General features: G+C 48.0%; 1 protein-coding gene across 1 annotated transcript; it reads left to right on the top strand.

Annotated features, from left to right (window-relative positions):
• The first annotated feature begins 1,818 nt into the window (after positions 1 to 1,818).
• Positions 1,819 to 24,648, top strand: BBS1 (Bardet-Biedl syndrome 1). The gene is made up of 17 exons (XM_015423899.1): positions 1,819 to 1,856; positions 3,214 to 3,290; positions 5,000 to 5,034; positions 5,846 to 6,118; positions 9,493 to 9,539; positions 11,567 to 11,605; positions 11,758 to 11,830; positions 12,982 to 13,113; positions 13,560 to 13,666; positions 17,687 to 17,807; positions 19,503 to 19,661; positions 20,778 to 20,847; positions 21,570 to 21,728; positions 22,545 to 22,678; positions 23,727 to 23,861; positions 24,193 to 24,279; positions 24,562 to 24,648. The coding sequence occupies exons 1-17, from the start codon at positions 1,819 to 1,821 to the stop codon at positions 24,646 to 24,648; spliced, it is 1,773 nt and encodes a 590-aa protein (XP_015279385.1).
• Positions 24,649 to 26,192: the final 1,544 nt, after the last annotated feature.

Below are 26,192 nucleotides of genomic sequence, written 5' to 3'. Positions count from 1 at the left end.
GGCTGCTTTGGAGAGTGGACCCTTTGGCATTATACCCTGCTGTGATCCCTCCTCTTAAGAACGTAAGAGAAGCCATGTTGGATCAGGCCAATAGCCCATCCAGTCCAACACTCTGTCACACAGCGGGCAAAACCCAGGTGTCATCAGGAGGTCCACCAGCAGGGCTCTCCTCAAACCCTACTACTATCCCCAGGCTCCACCCCCAGATCTTCAGGTGTTTCTCAAACAGGAGTTAGCAACCCTATGACAGAGCACTCTAAGCCCCGGGGAAAAGAAGCGGAAGAGCAAGGGTGCATTTCTCAGGGAGGCTGCAGCACTGCTGCAGGGTACAGGGAAGCATAAGGTAGGTCTGAAGGGAAAACTAAGGAACAGAGACAGGAGGACTGACAGCCATGTGGTGGAAAAGGCCTCCTCCGGTGGAGTGGACCCCTTGGGGGGGGGGAAGGATCTCCTCAGGAATAAGCTAAGGGAGACGGCCTGGGAATGATAAAAGTCCCCAAATAGAGTAGGTGACTGGTAACAGGCAGTCGCAGGAACCATCAAAGGAAAGTAATGAGTAAGGCCTGGACTCACTAGAACCTCACTGGGACTTAGGAGGCAGCATTCCTGCCCAGGAAAACAGCAGGTAGCATTTCCTGGAATATTGACAGGCCCCTGCAGGAAAAGTACAGCAGCCTGAAGCTGTGGCTAAAGAACTTATGGAAGGACTCACATGCAGAGCCTGAGCTGAAGCAGGCAGAAATGATAACTGGAGACTTGGCCTCCTGGTTGGACCGTGAATCTCATGTTAAATGTAATTGAATAATTAAAGCAGCATTGCTACAATTCCCTAATTTATTTGTTTGTTTATTTAATTTATACCCCACCCTTCCCACGAGCTGGCTCAGGGCGGCTAATTGGGAGTAGCGCCCCTGGCCTCATGGGAGCTTTACAGTGCTTGTGTGGATTTTTTCAGTCCCTGGTAGTTGTCATCCTCACCACTCTGTTTGATGATGTAGAGGACCAGCAGGTTCTCTGCAGTGAGTCATGGCAAAATGCAAAGCAGTCACTTAAATCAAATGAGAGGGAAGGTATTTATGTGTACTATAGGCAGGTTGGCTATTTTGCATGCACTGCAACAAACACAAGTGTGTACTCTCAAGAACATCGCTAGCAGAAGGGTGCTAGTTACCTCCAAAGTTCTCCTGTACACCCTGCTACAAAGGGCAGCCTTTGTCCTGACATGAAACCTTACTTGCATAGAGCCATGTACAAGAGCAGCACTCAGTTGAACACTTACAGCAAAAGTAGCTTGTCTGGCTTCCCAGCTTTCTGTCAACTGGACAAAATGATACAATTCAGGCTGGGTTTTAGGGAAAGGGGACAGAACTAGATAGGAGTTATTTATTGTCTTTCGGACTTTAAGCCTTCAATCACCCAATGAGATGGACAAACAGAAGATTTTAAATAGAAACTGAAGGATATTCATAATCTCCCATTAATAAACCTCTGAAACCCATTGCCACGGGATACTGTATAAAAGGTCACTGGCATATACAGTTTTGGTAAAAGGAAAATCAAATTCAGAAGGATTTTGTATACACCATTAGCAAGCACAGTTGAACATTAAGCTTCCATCTCAGCTTTGCAAATCCAGTTTCTATCTGTTGTAGGAAATGCTACTGCGAAGTCGGGTTTCTGGATGCTAGCTCCTTTCCTACATGAGCGCTTGAGAGCGTAACACGCAACCATTCAAGGGGGACTCGTTTTCCTGGAGCACCTATTAGCAGCCACGGAGTTTCTATGGCAACGGATTTTCAGCTTAGCCGTGGCTTTGAAATGGCGACCGCCGCTTCTTCTAGCAGCACCGGCGAAAGGTAAAGAATGGGTGGCTAGCATGCCTAGGAGAACAAGACTGTGAGGAAATAAATGCGCCCCCCCCCCGGAAGTCTGGGAGAGTCCCGTTTTCCCGAACTCGAGGTTGGATTTCCAGGAGGAGGGAGTTTGTGACTAGAAGAGGAGAGCTGGGGCTCTTGGGTCCGTTAAAGGGAAAGGGATGGCAGTGTCTTTTAGGATTCAGCCCAGCATGTTGACCCTTTCGTTGCTACTCGCCTTTATCCCCGTCCCTACTCCCGCAAGGCTTACACTTTTAAATTCTGTGTTGTCGCCTTTTCGCCATCGGTAGACTTGATATTTGCAAGCGTTATGCGTTCCGTGCACAGTTGCTAGCACGCCGGGAGAAAAAAAAATCTGCTTTTTAATAGAGGCTTCATGTGTACAAATCGGCAGCAGAAGCTTTATATGGCATGAAGGTCAATAATATGATTTGCTAAATAGCATCCCATTAACCTTGTAATAAAGGGTTAGACCGCATTTTCCCCCCTCCAGGTATTTGGCAACCCTAGTTCTATTTTTGCCTGAAGGGAAGTTATGAATGACTGTAAAGTGCCTGTGAAGTGGCCACCCCACCGTAGAAGTAGTAGCAAAGGCAAAATGAAACAGGATTCCAGAGGCACTCCAAAGTCTTTGGAACTTTGCTGCTTCAGAGTAATAAAATTATCCATCTGCATAGTAGCAATGCTCCTGACTCTTCTACATCGAAGAAGTCAGTTCATACTTTATCATGCGCGAGTCTAGCATATTTATGCCAGTGTTCCATTGATCTGTCTTTCCTCCATAATGTCTTGTTTTTCACCTTTAGAAAGAAACATTTTTATGCAGGCAGCCTAGCACTTTTAGGTGTTTCACAAATAATTATTAGCAATAATAATGCCACTCCAAACACACAGTAGATATCCTACATCTCTGTGGAATGTGCATCTCCTCTTCTAATTTTTCATCTTCCCCAAGTACAACAGCATGGTGACAGAAGGCAGTAAAATCCAAGAGCCTTGGGTTCACATGTAAAACTGCCAAGGTGAGAGGAGTGCCACTTTGTATTGGAACTCCTGTGTTCGAAAAGAGAATAGGATGAATGGGTATGGTGTGTGGTCGCTTTGGAGTCAGGATGCCTTGGTTCTTGGAGAGCTAGGTGTGATTGCAGTGGTCAGAGCTTGGATGTTGCATTTACTATTCTAGAAAAGCTGAGAAGGGCTCTTTGGTTGTGATGGGGGAGGTGGGACTTAAGGGCCCTGGGGATTTGCTTCTGGACTGAAGGGTCTTGCACAGTCTCAAAGATATTCTTCTGTGTACTTTTTCTTCAATCTTTTTCACCACCACTGCCACGTCTGTCAGTACTCAAGCCAATTCCAAATGGCTGGATGCCCACTACGACCCGGTAGCCAACCTGTACACGTTTTCCTCCTGTGTCAGTAAGTCTGAACCACCATTCAGTCTCTTTCCTATGTTTTGAAGGGGAGGAGGGGAAGTCAAAACTTCTGGTGATTGCAGCCCAGGTGCCAGTGGCATTTTGAAAATATGTTGGTTTTCTCTGGGCTTGTAACCAGGTTTGCAAGAGGCAAAGATGTGCTTTGTTTTCCACCAAAGTATAAACAATGCAAATTTGGTGGCATCTGCTGGCATGACTAACTAAGAGAGCTGGGTGTGTGTGTGTTCAATTAGTAGCAACCCCTAAAACCATTCATTGCATTTTCACATCCCTCTGGGTAAAAAAATGCTGTGATGGCCTGCAGGGGACTTCCTATTTTCTGCCCTTAGGGATTCCTTTCTGCACTGACATGTCTGCACAAAGAGAATTCTGGGACATAATGAAAATGTATTCAGTTTCAAATCAGTTTTGTCATCAGCATGCATGAAATTAAAGTGCATCCTAGGACATGGTGAAAACTACTCTTGCTTCGTCTTGGTGGGAAAGATCAGCCATGATGAAAGAATTGTCATATTTTCAGGAAAACCGTTAGCATCTAATCTTTGAGAAACCTCTGGTTATCTTCTGGGGTTTCCAAGAACACAGTTAAAAAGCCACTGGCATCGTGGATAGAGTTCTAGACTGGAATGAGGAAACCTGGGCTTGAATCCTTCGTCTTTCACAAAGATCTGTTGGTGAATTTGAACTATCGCACACACTCATCTTATCCTCATGGGGCTGTTCAGAGGATATGCAGTGCTAATTTATATTGCCCTGATATCACTGGAAGAAAGGCAAGGTACAAATATGAATAGAGAGATGAAATTAACATCTGATGGCTACATGCTTGCTACTTAAAACTTCCCCAGCCTCTGTAAACTCTTTTGGGGCAGGAACTAACCTATTTTGCTTATGCTGCAAAGCACCATGCTCATTCATGCAATTTGTTGGCAATGTCTGGTTTATGGCAAACTCCAGTTTGCTCCTCAGAAATGTTTGCCTGTGATTGAATGGTGGGAAATCCAAATCCTGGCTTTTATTACGACTGGGATGGCAAAGATCAGGCAGTTATTAACCCTTCCTTTGATTTCAGTTGTGTAGGGATGAGATGTGGCTGCTCGGTGGTAAGGGAAAACCTCTCTGCACATGTTTAGAGGTGCCTTTCTTTTTATTGTTGCTGCACATGTCTCAGGGCTTAGGCCTGCCACTGGTAATACGTTCATGTGCTTAATCCTGGCAAGGTGGCTGGCTCAAAGCGGCAGGATGACAGCAGCCAGTGGAATACCTTTGCCCAAGGTCTCTAATCCCAGCCGAGGACGTCACAAGAGAAGATCTGCTGTCTTGGCTGCCTTCCAGCTGGGGTGTAGCTGCTTTCCTGGTTCTGATGCCATGTTCCTTAGAATGCCTCTTGGGATCTTTGTTGGCCAAGGGATGGCAAAAGTTAATATTTTTAGCACAGAACTATATTCCCTAGAAGGATTACTCTGGAGTTGGGAACTTCAGAAGTGTTCTCTCCCCAAAAAGAAATATGTTCCCTAATTTGAGCTTAGAATAATATTTTACATTCCTAAACAATAGCATCAGGTTTTGCAGGGACCCAAAGTTGGCTTGCTAGACAGTGCATTAAATCATTCAGTTTACCGAAGTGTTAAGAGACTGGTTGCCGTTCTGTGTCTCTTGCTGAATGGGCTGAAACTGGGTTTTCTATTCCAGGTCTGGCTGACTTGCATGGTGATGGAGAATATAAGGTAAGAGGGCTGATTGGACCCATAAACCATTCTCAGCCTGGTTACCCATACGTTTTCCTTTCCATTGCACCCCCAAGCCTGTGGCCAGTCTGGTACTTCTCTATTCTAACTTCACTTCTCTAATTGGTCTTAATGGCCAGGCCTGTTCATATCATGCACGTATTAACCCATGCATACAATTTCCCCCTGTACTTTTTGAGGTCATGTTCCTAGTCCTCTTTGTTTTATGTGTTTGTTTCTAGATTGACCACGTACTTTATCTTGAGGCTGAACAAAGCTTTATGTGAGAGAGCTGTTTATCTTGAGGCTGAACAAAGCTTTATGTGAGAGAGCTGTGATCAGATCTCTTGGTCTATTTTATCCTTAAAAAGTAGCCCTAGAGGGCCCAGTTTGAATTAGGTATGTGGTATGAGGAGAGGGGATTACCTCAACCATCTTCTGAATAGAAATCTCCCCCCTACTGTTGCTCCTGAGTGCCTGTCCCTTCCCCTTTTAAGGCCCCTAGTGGATGTGAGGTGATCTTATTTATGCAGACAAAACTACATGGAGGTAGAATGATTAACTCTCCTTTTCGTTCCAATTTTAGTATATGTGCTGCCGAAGCAAGCACAACCCTCCTTTTCATACCTCTGATTTGAGTTGTGGGGACTGTAGTTGATTTATGACGTTAAGGAAATCAATTGTGTGTCTGATTACACATCTCTGACATAAAGTATAATTTACAGACTCAAGGCGTTAAGAGATCTTGAATGTACACTCTTTGTGATAATTCAAACAGGTCCTTGCCTCTTTCTTTTTCCCCCTTCACCAGCTTGTGGTGGGTGACCTAGGCACTTCCTGGCATGACATGAAGTTGAAGGTGTACCGAGGCACAGACCTACTGAGCGAGAATGCGCTTCCGGACTTGCCTGCTAGTGTAGTTGCCTTCCTGATGGAGCTGCATGAACCACACACGCCTGCTGTGGCCGTGGCCTCTGGGCCATTTGTCTATGTGTACAAGAATCTCCGTCCCTATTTCAAATTTACACTGCCCACCCTGGAAACCAACCCCTTGGAGAAGGATGTCTGGGAGCAGGCTAAGGAGGTAAGAAGAGGGCAGGGTGGGCTCTGACATGGAGGCCGCCCAGTGGCTAGGAGCTCGGTGGAGCGGGGTCTTTCAGCAAAGACTCTCCCCCACTCTCGTTCTAATGAGGCTTCCGAATGTCATGTGCTGTGTAATATTTGGCCTGGCGGAGCGGGGAGCTCACTCTTCTCTGGACCACCCTGGGCTTCTGGCTTTTGGGGCTATGTAAGTAAGGTTCTGAAATTCCTCTCTTTAGTTTTGCTCATTCGTTGTCCCTGACCCCTGCAGCATTGTGGAAGCTGCTAAATCAGGTGTGTGGGAATGGGAAGAGTTCCTTCTTCCACCTTCTCAAAGCTGCCTTTTATCTGTGTTCTGGCTCCACCCCATTATTCTCCTGGCCAGTCCTTACATCTTGCCTTAATTCTGAGAGTCCTCGGCTCATTTACCTTTTGGAGCTCAAGTCCAGTAGCACCTTAAAGACTAACACAATTTGTGGTGGGGCATGAGCTTTCATGAGTCACTTGAAGTGAGCAGTGACTCAGGAAAGCTCATACCCTACCAGAAATCTTTTGTTAGTCTTTAAGGTGCTACTGGACTCTTACTCTTTTCTGCTGCTGCAGAGAGACTAACACGTCTACCCAGGTTGATCTATCTCTTTTGGAGCTCAGTAACCTTGGATTGTGCTCCCGTGATCACTGGGTTCCCCTTTGGAGCTGCAGAGTTCAGGTCTGGACCCGAAAGTGTGGATTTTTATTTTATGTATTATTAACTGCCTTTCCAGAGATACAATGTAGCTAAGGTGATAAACAATAAAATCAAGAACAAGAAAGGATGAAGGTGTGGTTCTCTGGGCTCCTTCAGTGGATTCTCTTGCATGCCGCTATTGTAAGACTTGCTCCCCATTGGAACTGAATGTTTCTTTTACTTCTGCCCACTGTTCCTTTAGAACCATAGTTTTCAAACTTTCTGCTTTCAGGGTAATCTTCCCACATTGATTTCTCTGTGTTGTCGCAGACTTTCATGGGCACATTTGTTTATTTATTTGTGTTTTTAACATATTTTATTCTGCGTGTTTTATCTACACTTGTAAGCCACCTTGAACTCCATGAAGAAGACAGGTGGCTGATAAATGTTTTAATTAATTGACTGATTAATTGAAAACATTTATTAGCCACCTTTCTACCCCATAGGAACTCAAGGCAGCTTACACTGTAAATAATAATAAAAAAAATCAAAACTGTGAGTTAAAATCAACAATTTAAAACTGCTGGTAGGCAGAAGACCTGATTGTATTCCATCACAAAGAAAACTGTCTTCAGCTGCCAGTTTGGTGTAGTGCTTAAGTGCACGGACTCTAATCTGGGACTCTAATCTGGGAGAACCGGGTTTGATTCCCCACTCCTCCACTTGCACCTGGCTGGATGACCTTGGGCAAGCCATAACTCTGGCACAGCTGTTCTTGAAAAAGAGCAGTTTCTGTCAAGAGTTCTCTCAGCCCCACCTACCTCAAAGGGTGTCTGTTGTGGGGAGGAGAAGGGAAAGGAGTTTGTAAGCCGCTCTGAGGCACCTTTGGGTAGTGAAGGGCGGGGTAGAAATCCAATCTCTCCTCTTTCTCCTCTTCCTCCTCTTCCTTGGTGTAGTGGTTAAGTGTGTGGACTCTAATCTGGGAGAACCGGGTTTGATTCCCCACTCTTCCACTTGCACCTGCTGATGTGACCTTGGGTCAGTCACAAGCTCTGGCACAGATGTTCCTGAAAGAACAGTTTGTGTCAGAGCTCTCTCAGCCCCACCCACCTCACAGGGTGTCTGTTGTAGGGAGGGGAAGGGAAAGGAGTTTGTAAGCCGCTCTGAGACTCCAAGTGAAGGGCGGGGTATAAATCCAATCTCCTCCCAGCCCCACCCACCTCACAGGGTGTCTGTTGTGGGGAGGGGAAGGGAAAGGAGTTTGTAAGCCACTCTGAGACTCCAAGTGAAGGGTGGGGTATAAATCCATTCTCCTCCTCCTCCTTCTTCCTCTTCTTCCTCTTCTAAAGACTGAGAGTGAGGGGGCCAGGTGCACCTCCTTGGGGAAGTTGCTCCATAACCATGGGGTTGCCCCTGAGAAGGCCCTCTCATATACCCACCAGACGATCTTCATCAGTGGGACAGTCAAAAGAGCCTCTCCTTGTGATCTTAGTTCCCAGGCAGGAGCATATGGGAGAAGATGATTCTTCAGATACCCTGGTCCTAAGCCGTGTAGAACTTTAAAGGTGTTTTATGCTAGTGTTTTTTGGTATTGTGATCCTTCTTTATTTAACTACTTCTGGAGTGATTAGACTGCTTTTAAGTAAAAATTTTGAAAGGTAACACTGAGTGATCTTTAGCTGGGATAAAAAAGTTTTCTGTTGACACCTGGAATAAATAAACTTCTGACATATTTTTAGTCAGAGGGCTGATTACTTGTTAGAAATTGATCATTAGAGAGAATAATCATCTCAATACAGCCCTTTGGGTTAGTGCTTAGTGCAATGCTTTGGAACAGTCAAAGAGACTCTTAGCTTCCATGTGCCTATTTTAAAATAAATGTTTTCCTCACCAGTGGGATGACACTCTGTATCAGTGTATTTCTGAGGGTTCTGGGCAGGCCCATACATGCAGGGTCCTCTCATGTCTAGACATCATCCCATACGGACTGAGAGTACAGCTAGCAGATATCTAATGTTCGACAGGGGAAGATTGGCGTTGGCAAGCAGGCCTTTTTTCCCTAAGACCCTTTTCAGCCGTTTCTGACCTTCCCATCAAGTTGCCTCTGTAGTTTTCTGAGGAACTTCAGGGCTCCATGGAACAGCTTATGAAATAATGCTTTAGGAAGCTCAATACAGATAATGCGGCACTCTTAGTGGTCCACGTAGACTTAAAGTGAGCACCACTAGAGCATCATGTGCTCCCAACACACGCTTGCGCAAGACAGCTCGTGACCGAGTCCCAAGGCCAGCCACCCACCTCGGAGTTGACCTGCAACGGTCTCCAGTCCACCTTCAGCCATGAGAGGGGTAGATGCCGAGTGAAGCCTGGGCACCCCATAGGGATGCCAGCCCCCAGGTGGAAACTGGGGGAAACCCCCCCCCCCCCGAATTACAGTTCATCTCCAGTCTGCAAAGATCGGTTCCACTGGAGAAAATGGATGCTTTGGACAATGGGCTGCATGACGTTGTACCCCACTGTCCTCCTCAGGCTCCATCCCCAAATCCGCAGGAGTTTCCCAACCTGGAAATGGCAATATTACCCCCCCCATCCCCCGCTGATGGCCAGGGGGGACCTGGCAACCATTGCACCCCAGGTTTTTCAAAGTTCTCTTTGGTGTGTGCTGGTCCTGCTGTAGGAAGCAGCTGAGTATTCTTGTTCTCTCCTTATAGGACAAGATTGACACTCCGACACTGAAAGAGATGCTGGAGATGATCCGGTGAGAAGCTCAGAATCCCAGTATCCCTGGAGTCTGAAGCTCGGGAGTTGTAGAATAGAAACTTCAGGGCTGTAAGACGCAGATGAGAGATGTGAATAGATATGTGGTCAAGATTCCTTACACATGAAGGTCTTGCTTACATGTTCCTGCCCCCTCCCCATTGCAGCTGATTTAATTTTTAGCGCCCACACAATATCGACATGCTCCTGCCAACCTTACCATTTTCCCTGGCTCTGTTGCTGTTTTTTTCTCCAAGCCTATGATCTTTCCTGGAAATTCATACCCAAAGTGGGGTTGGGCAAGTGTGGAAGGGAAAGTACCGATTTCTGCACCTTACCACCCACCTGTGGCAGCAGATCCAACACCCATTTCCTCATCTGCTTGCTGTTCCCTCCCTGCCCCCACCAGCACTCTTCTAGCCAGTTTTTTTTTTTTAATCACCTCCTTGATTTCAATGAGATAAGGTGGGATAGACATGTTTAAATAAGTAAATGATTACTGGTATAGTGCAATATACCTACTAACGATAAATTAAAGGGGGGGGTCCCAGCAAAAAGCCTACTCATGGCAGGTAAGGGTAAATAGTAAGCATAGAGTAAATCTTTTGTTTAAAAGCACCGCTGCCACTGCAAATGCTTGTGCCTTTCTCAGTGGCAAGGAGAGCAAAACAAGGAATTATCCCTGTGTGGAGATTAACAGTGCCATCCTAAACAGAGCTGCATCCTTCTAATCCCATTGACTTCGGTGGTCTTATAAGGGTGTAACTCTGCCTAGGATTGCAGTGTAAGAGGCCAGTTCACCTGCCTTTCAGAAAGCAGTCAGGTGGGGTAAAGGCTGAAAGTCCAGACTAACGCCACCCACATGGGATCATCCCTCTGAGTTAATTAGAAATGGCCACTGCTCTCTATTTCCATATTTGGACATTGAATACATACTCTTCCTCCCCCAGCCTGTTGGTTTGTTAAGTATGGAGCATGTTACTCCCAAGCACCCTTCTTGTACTTGCGGGCCAGGTAGTGAAAGGGTTAACTCCCCCCCCCCCCCGCTTCCTTTTCAGGGATATGCTTACTGTGTTCAAAGAGATAGTGAAGCTGGAACAAGGACTAATGTCGGGTGTAAGAGTGTGATCTTGGACATGGGATAAAAAGCGTGGGGAGGGTCCCCTTCCAGACTATGAGAAATGGAGAAGCTAATGGGCGACTAATATCTGCTAGATAATCCTGCATGAATACCCCAGTCCAACAGCCAGGGTTCAGACTCACCTTAACCCCAGCATCACAGATAGATCTGTTTGCTCCTTGGCGAAAAACAGGTGTTCCACACATGCTCAGAGGCAGTCTGCATTTCATTCATTTCAAAGCTGGCATTGAACTCTATTCATCTTTTTAACTTTTATCTCAGCTTTCTTCTAAGGAGCTCAAGATGCCTGCTAGATATAGGTCTCCCCTCCTACATTTTAGCTTCACAACAATCCTACAATGTAGTTTAGACTGAAAGAGAGGGTGACTGGCCCAAATTCACGCAGTATGCTTCAGGGCTGCCTCCTGGGAGTCAGGACCTTTAAGGGTCCGAAGGAATAGATCTCGAACTAAGAGAAAACTGGTATGATCGAGGCCTGCCAATAAGTCCATGGCTTAAGCAAAGGCTTGGTCCCGGGGTTCTCAGAGCCAAGATTTTTTATTTTTATTATTTATTTACAAAATTTGGACTCTGCCTTTCTTCCCTCCTCAAGGCCCCAAGGTGGCCAACCAATTAAAAACATACATAAGAAACACCTTAAAAACCATTAAAACTAAACAGAAATATATCATTAAAACAATAAAAACCAAGCTAAAATACACATGCAGAAACAAAAACAGCAATTAAAACATAGAGCAGGAAGGGGGGTCACTGAGGGAATGCTAGATGAAACAAAAACAGTCTTTAATTCCTGGCAGAGGATGGCGATGGTTAGTGAGAGAGAGGCATCAGGCCCACTTTTGTGTTTCTTTTGTGACTTACCTGGTGTCTTATGTCTTCTCTGGCAGAGAAAAAGCTGATATTCCCTTGTCTGTGCGGTCCTTGAGGTGAGTTCTTTGGCACAGAGCCCTGAACCTCCTGCTTTGGACAGGGGGCAATGGACTTGCTTTCAGGCCCTTTCCCCCTTAGAGGGTGGCTCTCTCTGGTAGCAGGGGTCCCACTCTGCCCTGCCTCACCCCTTTCCCCTCTGCTTCTGTAGGTTCCTGGCCCTCGACCCCCCTGAGATGGACTCATTCGTGAACCAGTACAAGATGCAGCCAATCAAGCGCCAGGTAGGGATTTCTCCGGTCAAGTGGGAGTTCCCAGTGCTTTCGATTTCAGGTGCTTCTCTGAAATGCTCCTGGGTGAAGGGAGCCGAAGGAATGCAATAGCACTTGCTTTCTGTAGCACTTGCAGGGTGGCCAAAATGCCTCACTGATGTTACCTAAGCAACCAATACAAAGGGCTAAAGTCTACTGGAACCCACATGGTTGAGGGACCGTCTCTCCCTGTGTATGCACCTGTCCACCAGCTCAGATCAACCCACAGATCTCTTCTGGCCCCCTCCATCTGCCAGCTATGGTTCATTTCAGGGAAGGCTTGCTTCTCTTCCATCATGGCTCCAACAACCTTCCAGGGAAGTAATTTTGGAGAGGCTATAAAACTGTTCTTTTCCAAAGGGAATTTGATTGGCACTGTTTTAGGGTAGTTGCTGAATTTTCTCAGTAGAATTTGGCAATTGGGTTTGTGTATTTATTTATTGGATTTATATCCCGCCCTCCCCTTGATGGGCTCAGGGCAGCTTCCAACAATAAAATACAACACAATACTGTTTATTTGGGTGATGGATTTGCATACTACAACAAAATCCCAAGGCATGGAGGCTTTAAATTTTTAAAGCAATAAAATAAATATTTGTAACAAAGCAGTACAATTTAAAAAAAAACTTGTCCAGACCATCAAAACTATCCTACATTTCAAGCCAGCAGTGTTGTGTGCGTTCGTTTGTTTTTATTGTGAATGGTGTTCTTATGCTAATTCTATCTGGTTTGCTGTAAAGCTGTTTCAAATTGCTCCGGTGAAGTGAAATAGAATTTTTAAAAATGAAATCGGCCAACACTCCTGGAAGGCAATATGATTCGCCCTCTATTGGACACGGGTGACTAATAAGTGGTTTACATAGGGCTGCTAGTTCCTTGTAGAGGTGGGATTAGCTCGTTTAATCTTTTAGCTTCAGTGAGGGCTGCCAGAACATATCTACCTGCTTAAGACATTGCATGCTTGGTTGAACTCATTCTCTCATTTGCTGTTAATTTGGTGTTTTACTAATAATAAAAAGTCCCATTCAGCTGGTAGAAGGGGAGGCACTGAAAACTTTATGCTAGTTTCTCAGCACTCGTCCTCATTCATTTTGGTGCTAAAGGATGTCCTTTACCTCTTTCAGACAGTGATCACTTGCATGTCTACTCTGAAGAAGAACATGGCTGATGAGGATGCCATCAGCTGCCTGGTGCTTGGGACAGAGAGCAATGAAATCCTGGTTTTGGACCCCGAGGCCTTCACCGTCCTGGCAAGGGTGAGGCTGTGGAGAAGAGTTCCTTGAAACTGAGAAGCTTAGATCTACCTCTACCAATCCCAGCTTCATTCAGTGAGACAGAAATTTCAGTTACTGTTTGGGACTAACATGATAGTCACTCACTATAGCAGTCTTTGCAGTTGTGCTGTTCAGCCACCAAATTAGCTATCAGACACCAAATCAAGCATCTAGAAAACGTCTCTTAAAAACAGTTTCTGCCCCCCTTATGGCTGCAGAGATGCCCTTGAAGCCTGTGGGCAGTGTCTGTGAAACAGTGTCTGGTGGGGAAGGTGAGCACAACCCTTTCTTTGTGCCCCGGAGGGAAGGAGGGAGACCCCTCTTACTGACATCTGAAGCCTCAGACAGCCTGATAAACCCAGCTCTCAACCCAGGCACCATGCTGGGGTGCCCAGCCTTACTACTGCCTTCTTTGTTTCCCATGGCAGATGACGCTGCCAAGTGTGCCAGCCTTCTTGGATGTCATGGGCCAGTTTGACGTGGAATACCGCCTGACCGCAGCTTGCCGTAATGGATGCGTTTACATCTTCCGCAGGTGGGTGAAATGTTCCCTCTAAGCTGTGTGGAATCTTGTGAGCAAAAATCCTACGTTGTGAGCTACTGGCATTGAAGTTGTGAGCAAGCGATCTGGCTACTGTATAAATTAGTTTGCTCTGGAGCCCTCCTTCCTGAGCTAAGACAAAAAAATGTGTGAGCCGGAGGCAAAAAAAACTGTGAGCTAGCTCACACTAACTCAGCTTAGAGGGGACACTGCTGGGCAACACCCTGGCCAAAGGGAAGCTGGCAGGGAGGGGGGAATGGGGGGGAAGACACACTACAGAACAAAAACATGGTGGCATGTATATGCTATACCTGGCTCAAGTTTCCTCCGTACATGCCAACGTCGTTTTGTTCTGCGGTTCTTCTTGGCCCCAGGTAGCATTTTGGGAGCGAACTCCCCTCTTCCAGCCCTACCTCCTTCTGTAGTTTAGCATCCCTGTTATTGTGTGGTCCGTATGCATGCATATTTAAATGCATGTTTGTTTGTTTGTTTTTCATATTTATAGCCTGCCCTCCTCACAAGTGGGCTCAGGACGGGTAACAACATCCAGTAGTAGAATAGATAGAGTTAAAATTTAAACACACAGTAATATACATTAAAATGGTGGTCACAGCCCAAGAATGGAATTGGCTGGTTGTGAAGGATTCCTTGGCTCTCCAATAGCACATGACAGTGATAGCCAGCTGCTAGCACATGGGTGACGGCCACCTCAGGGAGGCCATACCGAGAAGCCCGCTGCCTCAGCCAAAAGCCTGGTGGAACAGCTCCATCTTACAGGACCTGTGGAATTGAAGAAGATCCTGCAGGGCCCTGATCTCAAGAGGGGGCATGTTCCACCAGGCAGGGGCCAGTGCGGAAAAAGCCCTGGCCCTGGTCAAGACAAGATGGACGTCTTTCGGGCCAGGGACCACCAGGAGATGTTGATCCATCGAGTGTGAAGCTCTTCGAGGTGTACACAGGAAGAGGCGGTCCCACAGGCATGTTGGTCACAGGCTGTATAAGGCTTTAAAGGTTATTACCAACACCTTGAAGTGAATCCAGAACTCAACCGGTAGCCAGTGCAGTTGGCAGAGCATGAACGTGAGCCCGCACAAGCGTCACCATCAGCAGACGTACCGCCGCATTTTGGACCAGCTGTAATTTCCGGGCCAGCCTCAAGGGTAAGCCTGCGTAGAGCGCATTGTAGTAATCAGGCCTGGAAGTGACCATTGCATGGGTCACTGTAGCTAAGTAACCTAATCTACCTAAGATGGAAAAAGGCAGACCTGGCAACTGCGGCCACCTGGGCCTCCATAAGAGAGGCATCCAGTATTACTCCCAGGCTCCTCAGTTTCTGGGCCGGCACCAAAGGTGCTCCTTCCAGAGTGGGGAGCCTAATACCCATATCCATGCCCCCCCCCCCCCCTCAGGTACAGGACCTCCATCTTCGATGGATTAAGCTTCATCCGGCTCTGACACAACCATCCAGCCGTGGCCTCCAGAGCCACATGTCCTCTGTGAATGAGCCCACCTCCCAAACTGGGCCCTGGAGCTCACACAAACAGCCAAGAAAGAAAACTCTCCTCCAATGCTCCTCCCTCATGTCTTAGGCAGGAGCTGCAGACTTAGGTCTGAACACCCAACTAACAGTCCAGATCCAGATGCAGACCTCCACAGTGTGTTTTAGGGATCTGTAACAAAGTGATGAGGATCCATAGCGAGCTTGAAGATTAAAAAAAGAAGAAGATCTGAGCAGAGTAGAAAAATGGGGATAATTTTATTGAGCAAGATACCAAAATAAACATATGCTGCCATAATATCAGGCACACAAATAGCATCCAGTACCACACAGCCCACACTAAATGTGGAATATCTTAGTGCCCACGTACACTCTGTGCAACATGCAAATTCAAGGGAAGCGTTTGGTGAGGAGGTGGAGAAGAGAGGGAGATGGGTAGCAGGGAAAGTAGATGGTTATCAGTGCGGTCCTAAACACTATTCACACCCGTCTAAACCCCCTGACTTAAATGGCTTTAGAAGGGTGTAATCTCCTTAGGGTTGCACTCAGGGGTCATTTCGTAGAAAAAGAGCTAGGGGAACTCATTAGCATAACTCATTAGCATATGCCCCCCCCCCTGACATCACCGGAAGTGTGCCATAAGGCCACACCCCCTGACATCAGGGGCCCGGCGGTGGACCTGCAAGGCCGGCAGGAGTGCAAGGAAGCCCCGCGAAGGCCCTCCCTGGCCCCAGGCAGGCAGGGGTGGGGAGAGGCAGGGAGGAAGCACCTTACCCTCCCTCTTCTCCTGCCTCCTCCTGGCTGAATGAGGGCCGGAAGCGGGGCGGCCGGAAGCGGGGCGGCCGGAAGCGGGGCGGCCGGAAGCGGGGGGCGGGGCTTCATCATGTGCCCCGCCCCCCGTACCTCACCCGGGGGAACTGCGTTCCCCCGCGTTCCCCCCCCCGAAATGACCTCTGGTTGCACTGTATATTACCTGCCTATTTCTGCATGGGGAAACTGTCTGGGGTGGTGTCTGGATTCCGAGTATCTGATGAGCCAACAGAACTAAGTCTTGGAACTCCAGATTGCCTGCTTTGTGTGGAAGTGGAGGCTTGGCGAGAGCCAGGGGTGGGGTGGGGGCTGAGTAAGACTTTTTAGGAGTAAACAAAACGGAGATCCAGTTGCGAGCGGCCACATGCAGCAGAACTGGGGCAGCAAGAGAGCTAATATCCAGTTACTCGGCACATGCAAGTAGAGGGGAATTGTTGTAACTGGTGGTAGAGCAAGACGATAATAGATGGAGAAAGATTTGATTTTCGCAGGCTTTTTCCGGAGGGGGGGGGGCGGAGATGGTTGATGAAGTCAAAGGTGAGCCTTCCAATTGGTAGGGGACGTGGCGGCCGTATACCTGGGATCTAGGCATTTCTTCAAAGAAAGGAAAGTAAGAGAAGGCTGGGTCAGGGCAGAGCTGTGTTGGTGTTCTTAGTGACCACGCCAGGAGTTAGGCAAAGGCAAAGCAGTTTATTGCTTAATTTATTAAACACCAATGTCAATGAAGATTCTTTGTTTGGAAGCAGTGGGGCAAGACAACTGAGCAGCTTGGTTGACTTTAAATAGCCTAAACAATGGCCTAAGAACTGGTAATCCATGCCTGAGTTGGTTTCTCTCTGAACATCAGTTGCAAGCTAGCCATCAGTTAGCCTCTTCTACCTACTTTTCCACCCAGTTACTTCTGTTATTCTGCACACAGCCCACGGCAAGGCTTGCAAGACTCGGAGTTTGCCTGGTCATAGGCCTGAAGGGTACACAGACTAGCAAAAAGGATGCTCGGAGAGTGTAACAACAGTACAGAAAAATGCACAATCTGTCTCCATGGTACACTTTTTTAAAGGCAGCAGTGCTTTCTGTGTAGGAAAAGCAGTCTATGTGAAGCAGCCTTCAATGAGCAACAAAGGCCTGAAGACCCCTTTAAGCCTGGCCTTCAGAGCCCAGGCATCCTTACTAAGGCAGTGGTGAGGCAGTCATTTTGGGCAGCTGCTTTTTAAACACAAGACAGACCAAGCCAACTCATAGCCCATAATGTACCAGGACAGTCTTCTTTGCAATAGGACTGTTGCGCAGTTCCTGTTCATTTCAAGGGATATAATTATTTATACTCCACTTTTGCCTCCATTGGGGCACAAAGCAGCTTACAACATTCTCCTGCCCTTCGTTTTATGATCACAACACCCCCGCCCCCAGTGAGGTAGGCTAGGCTGAGAGTGTGTGAGATTGTGCTTCCATGGCAGAGAGGGGATTCAAACCTGGGTCTCCCAGATACTAGTCTGGCAGTCTAACCGCTACGCCACTCCGTCTGTCTCATAACAAGCTTGTGCCAGAGTGCATCCTGATGGATTTTGTGCTGTGTTAATTGGGATAGGAAGCCATTTTGGATTTTCCAGCGGATGTCTTTGACCAGCTTTCCTCCAGAACCACGTTTTAGTGGGACACAGGTCAGAATGCCAGTGCTGATCCGTCACACTTTGTCTTCTGTGTAGAGACTCCAAGAAGCCCAAGTACTGCGTTGAACTGAGCTCTCAGCCTGTGGGATTGGTTCGGGTCCAAAAGAACATCGTGACTGCCTGTTCTGACCAGACGCTGCAAGGATATACACAGAAGGTTGGAGGGGACTGTTGTGTGCGAGAGGAGAGGGATGAATTGTTGAAGGCTTAGTTGGTTTGCCTCACTCAAACCTGGTTTGCCAGGAGTAGATCCACTTGGGTTTGACTGGAACTAGGAGGCCTCATTCCAAGGGGCATTAGAGGTCACCAGAGAAGGCTGAAGTACACACGGTGGAGCAGTGTTCCCTCTAAGCTGAGTTAATGTGAGCTAGCTCACAGTTTTTTAGCCTCCGGCTCACACACTTTTGTCTTAGCTCAGGGAGGATGGCTCCAGAGCCAGCTAATTTATGCAGTAGCCAAATTGCTCACTCACAACTTTAATGCCAGTAGCTCATAAAGCAGAATAATTGCTCACGAGATTCTACAGCTTAGAGGGAACATTGCTGTGGAGGTGTTTCTTTTTCCAGAAGGGAACACGGCTGACTTCCAGTTCACACAATACAATTGCCTCGACCATTATCAGTAAAATAACTTGTATGTGATAGATTCGGGTGGGTAGCCATGTTGATCTGAAGCAATAGAACAAAGTTTGATGCAGAGGGGTTAATATACTGAACCCAGTATTGTCAAATGTCCAGATACATACACGGTCGGTTTCTTAGTACGTCTTGTTTTATATAAAACCTTCTGGAGGAATCAGTTAACAATTTCACTGTAAAGTCCTTACGTCCAAGAAAAAATAATTCTAGTAGTGCTTTAAGAAGACAATTACATAGTACTATTTAAAGAAATAATTATACAATAGAATCCTGGAGAGCCGAACATTAATTCAATACTGGGTAAGGGTAAGCATGCTTTTCTTTTCCAGTCTTTCAAACAGGCTGTTGAGCTGTATTTGTTCCTTTAAAATATTGCTGTAATGGAAGGATATCATGAAGGCTATCTCTTTAATTAATAAACGAAGGAAGGATTGATATGAAGACCTTAACCTGGAAACTCATGCTGTGTATATTTGCATGTTAACATTGTTGGTGTCAGTATAGTTAATCTAATGTTTGTGATGTCATATTAAATACGAGTTGTTAGTTTTTTAAAATTATAATGGAGGGTGCAGTTGTGTGAACTGTGCTCTGATTCCCCCCCCCCCTTTCCTGGATTCTTGGGGTCTTTCTTTCTTTTGCATCTGGTATTCCTCTTTCCACCTGTTGGTGGTACTGTCGCGCTCTGCAGTAAAGGGAAGGGAACCTGCTGGTTAAAAGCAGGGCTATTTTTGGGCAGGAACGCACAGGAACGGAGTTCTGGCTGACTTCAGAGTTGGCCACACCCACTACAGCCAAAACCTCTGCATGCATGGCTACAGAGGGAAGGCCAGGAGAGCAACACCCCCTCCAGTGACTCTGAGGTGGGTGGGCCAGGGGGCCCCTGGAAGGATCGGAGGCATTTAAATGCCTCCCCAGCCCGTCCCCAGCCTGTCCAAGGGTCGGCTTGCCTGGGCAAGCCAAGGGAAGGCAGTTTAAACAGCCTCCCCTCCAAGGGCAAGCCAAGGGAAGGCATGAGGGTGTGGCCTAATATGCTAATGCACTCTGCTGTCAGGGGCATGGCCTATTATGCTAATAAGTTCCTGCTAGGCTTTTTCTACAAAAAAAAGCCCTGGTTAAAAGGAATATTGGTCCTTCACTAGAAGGGAATTCAGTTGAGGAGCAGGTCAAAGCAGCAGTGCCTACATGTTCTTAGCAGTATATTCTCCTGACAGGGAAAGAAACTATGGACAATCTTGCTGCCAGCGACACCAATGACTATGAGCCTGATGGACCAGAAATCCCGGGGTTTCCAGGCAGTGCTGGTGGCTTTGGCCAACATGGAAGTACACCTGTACCAGGACAAGAGCCTTGTGAACGTCATCCAAACGCAGGTGGGATGTGATAGAATATGTGATGCAAACGCTTGGAGTGTAATGGGAACTCTTTGGATTGTAGTGTGGAGCTTTTGCATGTGTTTCTCAGATCTAGGGCTGCTGCATCTTGCCCCTTGCTGTGGAAAGGGTGTTGCTTAGGGAGTTAAAGTGGGAGAACTTGAGAACTGGGACTTCTGTGTCTGTGACCATCAGAAGTGGTTCACAGACCATCATTAACACATGGAATTCACTGCCGCAGGAGGTGGCGGCGGCTACAAGCATGGCCGGCTTCAAGAGGGAATTAGATAAACATATGGAGCAGAGGTCCATCAGTGGCTATTAGCCACAAGGTATAGACAGGAACTCTCGGTCTGGGGCGAGTGATGCTCTGTATTCTTGTTGCTTGGGGGGGGCAACAGTGGGAGGGCTTCTATTTCCTGGCCCCACTGCTGGACCTCCTGATGGCACCTGGTATTTTTGGCCAGTGTGTGACGGACTGGATGGGCCATTGGCCTGATCCAACATTGGCTTCTCTTGTGTTCTTATGTCCTTAAGTGTTAAGCTAACCTTGGTTAGCAAGGATCAGCATCTTCTATAGCTGCCTGGACACAGAAACTGTGTGAAGGAGTATCATCTGACCAGCTATGGTGTGGTGTGGCTGATCTGCCTGAATCCCCTCCTTTCCCGGGAGACTGGTGGTGTCCCTTGCCTGTTGTCCCTGTAGACAGCCAGTTCAAGAGCCAAGGCAGGCTCCTGATCATTCTCAGCTCTAGGAAAGGAGGCTGTTGCAGGCTGCCAGAGAATGGCACAGCAGAACCCTAACAGGGATTGGGGATAGTGGGGGGGGGGGGGAATTGCAGAGGAGGGTGGAATAGAAATCTCATAAAATAAATAAATAAAGCAAAGAGATGAGCTTGCCCATACTGAGTGAAAAATAGATGGGGGGGGGGGGCAGTAGCACAGGAGAAAGTGTAATGGTGGCAATGGAGGGGGCATGCTGATCAGAAGAAGGATGCAAGGCAGGGACGAAGAGGAGAATGTCAGCAGAGGCGCTAGGAATCGGAATAGAGGAGGAAATACGGCCTCTGCCTCCACCCACAAAACTTTCTCTTTTCTTCTGTTCCCTGCTGTCAGGAGGTGGTCACCAGTATCTGTTTTGGGCGCTATGGGCGGGAGGATAACACCCTGGTCATGACAACCAAAGGTAAGAACAGGAAAGCACGTCTTGCTAGATCAGCCCATCTAGCCCAGCATTCTGTCTCCAGCAGTAGACAGCCAGATCCCACTGGTGTAGTAACCCCACGTTGGTCCACACTCTGTCTCCAGCATCTTGTACTCACAGGTATACTTACGTCTAGTGATGAAGGCTGTTGTGTTTTCCTTTTTTAATTGAAAAAAAGATGGTGAAAACCTCTTTTTTTCCCTTGCCGATGTACATTTGAAAAGACAGGAGCAGTATCAGAAAGTCTTTCATATGTCACTCATGCATGGCTTTCTGGAAGTCGCTGCACCCTCTGAAGACCTCTGAAGGTTTTATTGTTTTAACCATTAGAATTTTGAGACTGTGCTCATCTGCTGTAAATAGAATATTGTTTTAGGATGCTGTCACTTTCTTGGTTGCTTTACTGGGTAATTGGGTGCAGTTTTATGGATTGGTTGCACTTTTAATTAGTTTTTTCATGGATTTTCCAGCTAGCTGCTCTTTCCCAACTATTTCATCCTTGTCTGTGTTCTCTGCGCTTTGGCTGCTCTTGTGGTTTATCATTACCCCCCCTTGGGAGCTAATGCTTGTTGAAGAAAGGGCAGGCTAGAAATGCTTTAGGAATTGTTTTTTAAAAACCCATCTGTGAAATGATGTAGCACTGGAGGGGGGATTTTCTACCCAGCAGGGCTACTTACCCCCTGCCTTTTGCCCCCTTCTTCTAGGTGGGGGTTTGATCATCAAGATCTTAAAGCGGACTGCTGTGTTCGATAAGGGCGATGCATCTGTAGGGGCGCCCATTGCTCAGAGTATCAAGCTCAGTGTGCCCAAGAAGACAAAACTGTATGTGGACCAGACGCTGAGAGAGCGGGAGTGCAGCGTGGGTGAGTGGGGGGGTGTGTGTGGCTCTCTCTGCCTGGCCTGCCTCAGGGCTGAGGTGCACAACAGCCTAGCTGGACCCCAGTTGCCTACCTCCGTCTCTCCGGATCCCAGATCAAAGTCAATCTGCTGCAGAATCCTGGCAGTCTCAACTGTTATTTATTTTTTAAAAGAGCACATTTTTTTTTTAGCCCATGTGGTCACAGAGGCGAGAAGCCCACTAAAGGGGGAGGCAAGACTTGTATGAAGAATGCAAACTCCGTAGGAAGCCATTTGCATGAAGTTTCTCCCAAATGCTCTGGCACTCCAGCCAGGCCGGCATGGCCGCCTGAAAACCAGATGTGATTGAAAGCACTCTGGACTTAGTGAGGGCCGCTTGACGCGGACACCTTCCTAGAAAGCTGCACTCCTAGCGGCTAACAGCTACCACCACAAAGGTGTCAGCAAGCAAAGGCAGGCCCAGGTGTCCATTCTCAAAGTCTGGATGTAAAACACCTGACTCCTGGTCCCCCACAGAGAAAGTGACAGCCAGAGTGGCCTAGTGATTAGAGTGTTGGACTGAGACCTTGAAGATGCGGGTTCGAATCCCCCCCCCCCCCCCTTCTCACTCGGTGACCTCACTAGGTGACTTCGGCCTAGTCAGACACACTCAGCTGACCTCACAGGGTGGTGGTCATGGGGATATAATGAAGGAGGGGGGAGTGTTGTCTGTCATTTTGGGTCCCCATCGGAGACAAAACTGTGACATAAATGAAGTATATTAAAAAAACTGGGTGTGCAGACAGGAACTTTGTACCTGCCTCTTTCCCGTCCCTGTCCAGCCATGCATCAGGTGTTCCAGATGGAGCTTAACTGCCTCCGCCTCTTGGCAACCCGCACCTACGCCCAGGCCCTGGAGTCCAGCCTGACTCCCATCGCAGAGACACTGCAGGAGCCGCTCAAGATGAATGCTGTGGTGAGCAGGAAGAAGGGAGACGGGCACAGAGGTTATGGTCCACGTGGGTCCTGCTCTGGATTAACCCTCTTGTGGAGACACAATGGGATGATGGCTTGTTGGGGGTTTACTGTAAGATGAAGAAGGGACGCCTTCTAAGACCGTATCTAAAAACTGAGCCGTAGTCATCTTTTCCATGGAACCCTGGGTGCTTGTGTATCTAGGGGTGTGAGCAAAGGGGGAGCATCAGGGGTTTCTGAGACTTCTCAGTACCACCCCAAACCACAATTCTGGATATACAGCGAGGCTGTAGGAGGAGGCCTGTAAGGCTTGATGGAACCTGGAATATTTGCTCTACAGGCTAGGAGCGGCTGGGAGGAAGGCACGGTTCCTTTTGGCAGAAAAGAGAGTGGCTTAGCTGTTTAATTCAGTAGGAACCGAAATGGCCTCTAGAAGTCATCAGACATGCTAGCAAAGCAAATCCAAGGAGGGAAAAATTGGGGACATGCCAGTGAAAATCAGGGCATTGCTGCAAACAGTAGGAGAGTGCACACACACACACACACACACACACACACAGAATTGTTGTTTTTTTTTGGGGGGGGGTGACTCCCCTGGCTGGTTACATCATATTTCAGCTATGGATGCAGTTTGGGCTTGTTGTAGATGTTCAGAGCGCTTTCCTCCTGATGAGGCTCATGGAAGCTTTGCTAGTAGGCTGTTCCCTGCCACTCTGCCTGAAGTCTCAGGGCCAAACTAGATAGGATGGCATCTTTATGGCTAACACAAGGACACCACCACCACCACCATTTTAAAGTTATTTTAAAACATTGTAAGGGCATGATCCTGGTGGGCACTCTAGTTTCCTCCCCCCTGCTCCCCCCTGGCACCTTATCCAGTGCCAAAATGGCCATCCCACACCTCACAATGAAGATCAGGCAGCATTTTCAGTGGCATTTTTAAGGGCGGCTGAGTCCTCATGGTGGCCACAAGGACGCTGTCATGTCAAGTTTGGCCTTCAGTGGCTCAGTGTCTGCACTTCCACCTAACACCCACTCCTCCTGTACAGGTCCAGGGCATTGGCCCCACCTTCAAGCTGACCCTTCACCTCCAGACCACATCAGCCACCCGCCCAGCCATCAACCTTTTCATCAGCTTCCGGTATGATGAAGGCCTTTACTACATGGCCCGTCCCTTCTTTAAGGTAACTCTGACCCAACTCTCTCCTCTTCCCCCCGCGTCCCTGCGGGTTTTCCTTATGCAATGCTGTCGTTCAAAATTCTGCTGTCAAAACACATCTGTGGCCTCAACGACAAACTTTGAATGCAGCAACTGATGTGACCCCTGTACCACTGCATTTTCAAAGTCTGTGCCCATGAGGGATTGTCCCCTCCCAGTGCTGTGAAGGGGTTTCTCTTTGGGCGTGTTCTCCATATTGCCACCCTCTGCCCTGCACTCTGCAGAGGTCTTTTTACTCCACCGCTCCACCTCTGCCTGCTGCATTGGAAGCTCTTTTATCTTTTTCCTCCCTTCAGGCTCCTATGTTGGTCCCGGGGCTGAATTACCCCCTGGAAACTTTTGTGGAGTGCCTAAGTGGCAAAGGGATCTCCGACATTATTAAGGTTGGTGCCCATGCCTTGATTACTTTTTCTGTCTCTTCCCCCCCCCCCAAGCCTTGATCCTCGGGGGCACACTCACCTTCTCCTTTTAGAAACAAAATTCTTATCCCAGAACAAGAGCCTTGCTCCCAGACTGAAGGCTACGTCCACCATCTTCCATCTCCAAGCTGGCTGCGGCACTGGCATCCTGCCCTCCGTGGCCATACCTTAAACGTCCTGGCTGGCTTTTTTAAAAAAGGCAAGGGCATTGCCACCTCACCTAAGCTGTCTCCTTTTGCCTTGCAGGTGTTCGTGCTGCGGGAGGGAGAGAGTGCCCCGTTGCTCATGGCACACATCAATATGCCCATCAGTGAAGGCCTGGCAGCTGCGTGAACAGTTAGGGTGATGGCGAAAGGGAGAGCAGTTTTAGCCTGTACTGTAGGCTCCTTTCTGGAGTGGATGTAGGACACCCTTTACCTCCATTTGTCCTCAGTTGGGCATTTAATGAGGTATCTCTCATCCCTGGAGGAAACTATCCTTCGCTGTGGTGAATGCAATCCCTCGCTCCAAGGAAAATGCCACGAGAGAGGTCCGTCTCTGAACTAGGCAGCTTCCTTCCCAGGTCTGGAAGGCCCTTTGACAGTGAGCCAGTGCTCTGAGCAGCCCAGTGAATTATATTGTTCTTTGAATTGGCTCTCTGTATCCGCAGGCAATCCATGGAGGTGTTTGAGGCTGAGCTGCTGGCCCACAGGAAAGGTGTGTAAACAGGAACGTACGAAGCCATCACACTGAGTCACTTTGTTGGCTCATCCAACCCTGTCTTGTCTCCTCTGACTGGCTGGCAGCCACTCAGATAGAAGGTTTTCCTGGTACAGACTATTTTAACTGAACAGGCCAGAGCTGAAACCTGAGCCTTGTGCACGCAAAGAATGCACTCTGCCAACTTCAGACTGTTCTTTGATCACCCCTGAAAAAAATGCTCCTATCCCAGAAGCCCTTCCTTCTCATTCCAGATGTAGAAGCAGGCGATCTGTGAATCCTGACGAAGTGTAGGAGAGAAATGGCGACTGCCGGCCTTGCTATTGCTGCATTTTATCAGATGTTCTGCCCTGGCACCCAGTGAGTGCTAAAGCTTCGGTTAAGCCCCACTGTCGGCTTGTCTTCCCATCATACAGGACCCAGCTTAGCAGAGTCAGTTACAGATTTTTGGTGGGCCTTGGGCAGAGAGTGCCTGAGCCCCACTCCTCTGCTTGGCAGTACGCCCTCCCTGCCCGCGTTCTGCTCCCCTGCTGCCTATCCATCCATCCTTCCCCTTCATTTTCCAGCACTCCTGCTGTGCTGGACAGTGCATGTGGTGGTGGTGGGGCTCACAACGAGCAGATGGGCAGCTGAGAGGGCTGGGAGTGGTGGCCGTGGGCCCCATGGCTCCTGGCGTCTGCCCCACCTCAGGGTCTGCTTTCTCTGGCCCTGCAGCTTAGATCTTCCCTCAACAGGCCAGGTCTCCTCATTGTCTCTCCTCCCTCTCCGTACAGATATAGCACGCTGCACTGCGGCCTTGGTATCTTAGCCACTCTGAACCACTCGGGTTCCGTTCCATCTCTGTTGAGGGAGAGGGAGCAGCTATACTAGGGGGGGGCTTCCTGTTGATGGGGTGGACAGTCTTTATCATTTTACTTTTTCCGCAGCTGTGTTTCTGCAGCTTTTTGACACCTTTTGATGAACACAGAGGTGTGAATAAGCCCATCCTGTCCCCCACTCACAGGTTTAACCACTCTTCATGAGCGGGTGCTAACTTTCTGTTTGGCAAGCATCTGGCTGGCAATTGGGGGTGGGGTGGACAACGGCTGCTTTCTGTGTCTGGCAATGCTGGTCCTTCTGGAGTTTAAACGGTGCTGCACTGAGCAGACACTGGGATAATTCTTGGATTGTTAAGAACG

This window comes from Gekko japonicus, unplaced genomic scaffold, assembly GCF_001447785.1.
Source record: "Gekko japonicus isolate JY-2015 unplaced genomic scaffold, Gekko_japonicus_V1.1 scaffold313, whole genome shotgun sequence".
Lineage (NCBI taxonomy): Eukaryota > Metazoa > Chordata > Lepidosauria > Squamata > Gekkonidae > Gekko > Gekko japonicus.
The sequence above is the reverse complement of the archived record's forward strand: the minus strand, read 5'-3'. Positions and strand labels throughout refer to the sequence as shown.

Bases quoted from the DNA above. Each gene is read 5' to 3' on its own strand.
- BBS1 (XM_015423899.1), top strand. From the start codon at position 1,819: ATGGCGACCGCCGCTTCTTCTAGCAGCACCGGCGAAAG. The intron at 11,606-11,757 runs GTGAGTTCTTTG...CTGCTTCTGTAG, and splicing joins TTGTCTGTGCGGTCCTTGAG to GTTCCTGGCCCTCGACCCCC. The intron at 17,808-19,502 runs GTTGGAGGGGAC...TTCTCCTGACAG, and splicing joins TGCAAGGATATACACAGAAG to GGAAAGAAACTATGGACAAT.